The sequence below is a fragment of the Pelecanus crispus genome, chromosome 2 (assembly GCF_030463565.1).
Source record: "Pelecanus crispus isolate bPelCri1 chromosome 2, bPelCri1.pri, whole genome shotgun sequence".
Lineage (NCBI taxonomy): Eukaryota > Metazoa > Chordata > Aves > Pelecaniformes > Pelecanidae > Pelecanus > Pelecanus crispus.
The window spans coordinates 55,109,108-55,116,893 of NC_134644.1; the positions used below are offsets into that span (position 1 = coordinate 55,109,108).

General features: G+C 33.5%; 1 protein-coding gene across 2 annotated transcripts in view; it reads left to right on the top strand.

The window, feature by feature from the left end:
- The window catches only part of DPY19L1 (dpy-19 like C-mannosyltransferase 1), a 50,973-nt gene extending 44,245 nt beyond the window's left edge, over positions 1-6,728 (top strand). For both annotated transcript variants that reach the window (XM_075704652.1, XM_075704651.1), the window contains exons 20-23: positions 1,235-1,409; positions 2,234-2,333; positions 3,707-3,832; positions 4,839-6,728. In XM_075704652.1, the coding sequence (XP_075560767.1) occupies positions 1,235-1,409; positions 2,234-2,333; positions 3,707-3,832; positions 4,839-4,995 (558 nt within the window). In that variant the 3' untranslated portion in view covers positions 4,996-6,728. The remainder of the gene's footprint in view (positions 1-1,234; positions 1,410-2,233; positions 2,334-3,706; positions 3,833-4,838) is intronic.
- The last annotated feature ends 1,058 nt before the right edge of the window (positions 6,729-7,786 follow it).

Genomic DNA, 7,786 nt, shown 5'->3' on the forward strand with positions numbered 1-7,786 from the left:
TTCTAGGCTCTGTATATAAGCAAAACAGTGGTAGACTTAGATACTTTGAACATTCATGAGGTTTTATAAAAGCATGATAGGAATGTGATTTTCTTTGATTTGAAAAGCCATGGAACTCAATAAAGAATTCTGAAGTTCCAGTATGTTCTTGAAGTGAGATTTTTGCGGCTGTTGCTTATGTAGAGCACCATACAAATGAATTTATTTCTCTTCATCTTTTCAGACCTACACAGTGGTCAGGCATATTTGGCACATTAAGTTTTCCTGGGTAGTGTTGCTGTTCTTGCTAGAGTGTTTAGCAAGTCTGTGAGGATGAGAGTGGAGTACACTGTATTTTTGGAGAGGTCCTTGAGAGTTTTAATAATCCAAAGTAGTTTACAGTTAGTTTATAACAAAGATAGCATACACTGCCTAATTGGTATAGTCAACCTAGTGGGAGATTTTACTGTGAAACTTTATTTTGTCATTTCATACTTTAATTATAAAAAAATGCATAAATGTACTCTGAAATGTGTTTGTTTAGTGCAGGTTTGATATTTTTGAAATGTGAAGCCTTACTTCTAATTAACAATATCTTAAAAAAATAGAAAAAGTAATTCATACTTTGTCTTATTTAAGGTTTAGGTCAGATATGGATGAGATAAAGTGTTCTTGCTCAAACTAAAGTTGAACATAGCAAATTTGGTACTTCTTTCTTCTTCACCACCCATTTCACATATTGATGAGTATTTGCTTAAAGCCTTCAGCAAACAATCTGTAGGAAAAAATGCGAGGGCCATCCTTTTTAGTTCAAGAAAGGGAAAAGTAGGATATAAAGCAACATTAACCTTATATCCCCAAAGTCTGTTTTTCTGATATGTTTTCGGAAGTTTGCAATACAATCTCTAATCCGTATACTACAGCTAGAAACTCTTGATGTAAATAGGTGATAAAATACTGAAAAAGTGCAGTTATCATTATTGAATCATCCTTACTTGCAGAATTTGACATTTGAACTACAACTTTAAAAGCTGCATTAATGTCTCTTTTTGTAGAATTACAAATATAATGCCCTACATTCAGAAAACCTGAATACTTCTTATGAGGTCTCACTGAAGTTTAATGGTGAAGCAATAGCAGAGGTGTTTCATATTGTAATATATGTTAGGTTCCTTATAGAGAAATAAAAATGAATTGTGCTGCATACAACATTACAGAACTGTTGTCTAGAAATTGATTGATTCTTGCATTTCAGTTGTTTGGATGGCTCTTCTGTAAAATCCAGCCCAAAACATTGGTCTTTGCTATTTTAGCATTGATGGCAATAGAGGGATCAGCAAACCTTCAAACTCAGTGGAACATCATGGGAGAATTTAGCAATTTGCCACAGGAGGAACTTTTAGAGTGGATAAAAGTCAATACCAGACAAGGTAAACTATTTAATAATGTATGATGTACCCCATTTACTGTGTGATGTAACTGTAGAACTTGGTATAAATGACTGCAGAGGTTTTGCTACTGTCTGTGGCTTTGCCATGGGTCTATCCTACAGCCATGGTTTAGTCATGTATACTTGTCCATATAGAAGCTATCTCAAATGAAAAAAATGCCGAAAGCTTGCTTTGTTAGACTCCAGGCTACCAGTCTGGAGGTTCTAGCCGCTGGTGGAGTATTTCTACAGCAAATGGGTTTTTGCAAAGTTCAATTAAAACAGGTGTTTGCTTACATGACACTGGTCCTGTATGTGGGTCCATGACCATCATTTTGCTAGAAGAGAATTCAAAGCGGATGTTCCTGTCCTTTTATTAAAGTGAGTAAAAGTGTCAGAAAACTAGCTGGAAACAAAGTAGTTACCTTTTTAGCAGGAAAACACTTTGAAGCTGGAGTGAACTGAGATTTTTATTGCTCATTTGACAATGGTGTAAGAAGTGACAAAAAAAGTGTTGTCATAATAAGTTATTCTGACCATTCAAGAAAAATAAGATGTATTAAAACTCCATTCTTAGATGTTTAGTTATCTAATACAGTTCAAGGTTTTAAAAAAAAAAAAACAAACAAAACCCCACAACATAAAGTGTGATTTTTTTTGTGCATCTCCTGTTGGTGCAATATAAGGCCTTTTCAAGAAGCGTACCTTTCCCTTTTTACACCTTATGTTTTTCTACAGGATTATCGTTTAGGTATTTGAAGATTGCTTCTCTGCTTTTACTGCTTGATTCTTTATTTCAAACGTGTCTTTCATTCTGAATTTCAGATGCAGTTTTTGCAGGAGCAATGCCTACAATGGCAAGTGTTAAACTGTCTACACTTCGTCCTATTGTAAATCATCCTCACTATGAAGATGCAGGATTAAGGTAAATTTCGAAGTTGAGGATTTATTTTTATTTGTTATTAATTCTCTTAAAGTTGGTAGTATACAGTAGGAACGGCATCATGTTATATTGTAAAATTTATTAAAACCCTGTAGAACTTGATTTGTTATTTTAGTCAGATTGAAAATGCATGCAGTATTTCTTCAGGATTTGTGTTCATCAGAAGGGGTATACTGTAGGATAGATATGGCTTCAAACTTATATACTAAAAAATGGAATTGAAATTAACATGTACTATTATATCCTTTCTTCATTCTGGTTACTCCTGACATTGTAGACAGACTTGATTTTTTTTTTTTTTTCTCAAGATAGCCAGTTTGGTTATTCCTATTAGCTTTCTATGATTGGTTGAAATTTTTTTTTATGATAATATATCTAATTATTTAAATACTAAGACTAGTTGAAACTGAAATTTTTTTAATGGATTTACTGAGTTTTGTACTTTGTTATTTTCAAAGTCAGGATATTTTTGTAAATAGAAATTGATTTATCTGATAAGGTCATTAATTTCTTTTTTAGATTTTAATATTGTAGAATCATTTTTTGGTAATTCAGTAAAACTGGTTAAGAAAAAAACTACAACAAAATAGAGAGGGATAAAAGAGAAAAGGAAGGGATTCATTTTATATGCCTTATGTCCTTAGTTCTGTGTCTGGCATTAACTGGCTTTAACTTTTGGTCAGCCCTGAACTGGTCAGGCAGTTGGACTTAGATGATCATCGTAGGTCCCTTCCAACTGAAATATTCTATTCTATTCTAACTACAAAAATATAGGACAGGGCACATTTGGGGAAAATAAGCTAGAGATGATACAGTATCAGAAAATGAACAGGAGTTAACAACATCATGCTTTGCACAATCAGAGGAGGATATTACTAGGTAATATAAACAGGATCAAGGTTTACAAGTGATGATTGTATTCAGTATAGGCAGACATCAGGTCTTGCACTCTGCATTTTAAAAGTCCGAAAAAGGGCAGTGAGTGTGACCTTTTGCAGAGAGACTGGGCAGATGGTTTCCTCTGATCACTTCCAGTCCAAGCAAGGTCGTTTCTAGCCTTGAATATTATATGGTGAACGCATTGCTTTGACATTTTTACATTTTCTGTTCACCGTAACCATGGCTCTTGTTACAAAGTTGTCTCCTGCTACAGAAAAATCAAAGGGCTGTACGCATTTTTCTTGGAATCATATTTGTGAAGGAATAATCATGTTAAAGCAAATGGCACTATTAATTTAAACTTTGGTTTAGCCTAGTTGTCTTGTGAAATAAAAAGCCTTCCTGTCCAGGCTAAAGTTAAAGCTTACATTTTCATGCTATGTTGCTAGCTAACTTTTATATACTTCTTTTTGAAGGGCCAGAACTAAAGTGGTGTATTCCATGTACAGTCGAAAACCTGCAAAAGAAGTAAAAAGAGAATTGATAAAACTAGGAGTGAATTACTATATTCTGGAAGAGTCATTGTGTGTAAGCAGAAAAAAGTAAGTAATCTCTCTCTCAAAAGAATGATATGCTGCTCAAATATGTAGTCTAAGATTCATATCAAGTAGTAGTTTTGAAATGTTGATCTGTGTTTTATTGGAAGTGTCCAAAATACATTTTTGTCCAGTGTCTCCAGATATTAAGTATAATTAACTTTACCCACATTGGCAACTTTGTGTGCACCTGAAAAAGCTGTTGTATGTATTTTTAAGCTTCACTATAAAATACGGAAGAGATTCACAAAGGAAATGAGTCATTATTCTGTGATGGCAAGCACAGATGTGTGCGTATAATGAGTCTAGTATGAATGAAAGATGCAGAGTAAAAGACAATTGGAGCACCAAAATGTTATGACCATTGCTGCTCACTGAAGACTTTGTCACATTTAAGCTGTCCCAATTTCTCTTTTTGGCCTTTAGAGCATGATTTGTTTGGATTTTTTATTTTATTTTCTTCGCATTTAGAATAAAATGAAATGAGTCTGTTCTATTTCTTTGCTAGTATCTTTGACAAATTAGGAAATTCTCAGTAATTCTAACTTTGAAAGATAACTGTACAGGGAATTGGTGTTGGTTATGTTCCTTAATAAAAAACCAAGGAGTTATTACTTTTTTTTTTAAAAAGGTGTTTTATTTCCTGAGTTTTCTTTAGAAATGTTAGGAGTGTGAACATCACCATCCATTTTATAGGAAGTTTTAAGGGCCCCGGTAATGTATATTGTATCATTTGAGTTGTTTTATATGCTTCCTCTTCCAGATTAATTCTTATTAATTATGTAACCACAAAAGCAGACAAATTTTACACATTCTCAATACTATTTTTAAATTACTACTATATTTATTGATTTTGTAATCTGATAAGAATTTCTAGTATAAAGACAAAAAAATACAGATGGTGCAATCAAGTACTCATAGGGGGTGTAGAAAACTGAGTTCAGCAACTGTATGTTTTTTGATGGCATTTCTTATTTCTTCATTTCTCTTCTCATATTCATATGTTTTCTAGGCCTGGTTGCAGTATGCCTGAAATTTGGGATGTCGAAGATCCCGCTAATAGCGGCAAAATTCCTTTATGTACCCTTATGAGCAAGGATTCCAGGCCGTATTTCATCACAGTATTTGAAAACAGCAATTACAGAGTCTTGAAGATTCCAAAGGAATAACATTTCAATGCAAAGAACCACCAGTCTTTTAACTTTTTAAACTAGTAGCTATAAGAATTCTAAATCAGAAATACCTTTTCTACTAGACTTAAAATGGAAAAATGTGTACTTTATTTTTTACCATTTTAAGTGAATTCTGATTATAGAAGTATCTTAAACCTAACAGTTTGGATTTCTATTTCAGGGTCAGTCCCTTGAGATTTGCTATGCAAATGATTATATGTTTGCACATTTTATTTAACACTGATCCAAAAAGAGTTAAAAGTAGCTATGGAAAGTAACTCCATTCTCAAAACCAATGATATTGTGAAATGGGATTGTCGGAATGTCTTAGCAAAGCAAGTTTGTTTAAAGCTTTGGTGCCAGTAGCTAGGAACAAAGGAATGGTGCTGCAGCATCTGGCATCACATTTCTCATGTCACTTTCATTACCCATCTCCCTTCTGGACAAAGTGATACTAGAAATTCTCTTAAAAGTCATGTAGTTTCACTAGTCATGTCAGAGAGAGACATTTTTTTCTTTTGAGAGGATTAAGAACATTTGTCAGTTTGGATTGCTTAACACATGCTTTTAAGCTTGCTTTTGAAATGGAAAAGTTTGTAGGCAGACTTGAAACTTCATTATTTAGGTGCATGTTCTTGGAATCTTATTGATATTAAAAAAGACAACTAATAAGGGTAATATTTGCAGTGAGCAATAGTTTAGCTTCTCAGTGTCCAAGGATTTTTAGCATTCTTATACATTCAGAATAAGCTGGCATAATATACATGAAATTTTTAAGGGAAAATGCTTTATTCAGGAAAAATTTGTCATAGCCTTAGAAAGACACTAAAATAAATCCTTCACTGCCTTAACTAGACCTTCAGCACCTAACTTGATAAGAAATTACTTTCAAAATTTATGCCCTATTTTCTTTCCCCATGTATTAGATCCTGCCTGGATTTTATCATCAGCATTAAAGAAAAATGAAATTTAACCCAGTTGTGGTATGGGTGTAGTCAGTTGTGTGGGTATAATTGCTCCAAAAATATTAGACTGGTTCTGCAGTTTTTCTGTCATCTCGGTGTCACACCAACATTATCGGTTATAAAGAATTTGGAGAATTCACTTTCCAAGATACCCAGTGCAAAGACACCCTTTAATCATTTAAATGACTTGATAGAATTTTTCTATGTTTATTGCCGTTGGGAAGTATCACAGTAATTGTGATTCTACAGTATAAGACTTCTGAAGTCTAATGTTTTTCTGTATGTCATTCATGTTTTGGTTTTGTTTTGGCTTGTTTTGTTTTGTTCAGACATCAGTCTATTGATATGACCGGTCTTTTTAGCCCTAATAGCATCTAGCAATATTAGATGCTATAGGAATAGCATCCGTCACGCTTATAACTGTATCAATTAAGTGGGAATCTATGATAAAGTAGTAGTGTGACAACTGATCGGTATTCTAAGACTTCTTATTTTTTTAAAATCTGTTTTATTGAGAGGGTGAGGGAGAATGGCTGAAAATGCATTAGCTTTTTAACTTTTACAGAATAGATTTTGGAAAAATTTCTATAAGGAAACTATCACAAAAAAGGGCTTTTGGGAAGTAACTTTTTAAAATGTTAATTGAATTCAAGGAAGCAGGAAAAAAATCTTTATATAAACATTGTGACTAGTGTTACAGCACAAAAGGTACTGTATTTTTATGAAGTTTATGCCACTGTTGACATGTACTTACGTGGTTAAATAAAAAAGAAAAAGATGGAAATTGTTCTCATGTTTCTGATGGGTATTACATTTCTGTTCTTTTGTCTATTAAACTGAAGTTTCATACAATTGCCACAACAAATATGATTAAAGCTGAACCCTCAACTAAACAATGCAAGGAAGTGTTTCAGATAATTAAACCAAACTCACACGCCTCTTTTTGGCCTCCTTTTTATTTGGAATATCAGTGCAGGAATATGTGAAAAGACAGTGAGAAAACGTCAAATACCTATTTACATGCAAAGTGAACTTGGAAGGCAGTTCAAAATTATTCCCTTATTTGTTCTAAGTTTCTAAACTCAGGTAATTAAGACTAAAGCCCAAATATGTGTAGAATGAAGAAACATTTGAAAGTTAAGGTACAAAGATGTACTTTAGTAAAACTGGTCCCCATTTGATGAGGAGGCTGTTGTTACTGAGTATGTGGCCGGACCCTGTTTGTAAATTTTCAGCTTATGTTGAGGGACATGTGTCATGAATGCAGGTTTGTGAATCCTGATGATGATGTTAATTCATTGTGAGTGGCTTTACACAGTTTGATTTAGTAGCAGTTTAGAATTTACTTGTAGCAAATCACAGGGTTTGATTGTAATAGTTTAATAGCACTCAGTCATCAGTGATTAACAAAGTGATTAGACAAAATTGATCAAAACAGTGACTTAGTTACAGGTTCGAAGATGGCAAGGTTCACTCTATTACTACATGGAAATGCATAAAGGAGAATTAAGTTACACTGAGTTGGAATGATTTACAAAGAGATTGTGTATGCAGGGGATAAGGAGGACCATCCCTTTGAGTCATGAGGTTCAGAATAGACCCCCTTGCTTTCTAAACTCCTTTTCACAGAGGAGTCTAGGTGCGGCTAGGTCCAATCTTATTCTCAGACTTGGTCAATGGTTTATAGGAATAAGGATAATGCAGCAGTGTAAGACTCACTTTGAAATTAAATTGTACATCTACAGACTACTTAAACTGATTCACACATGCATACACACAAACATGAATATATATATATATATATAAATGGTATACCTGTTAAA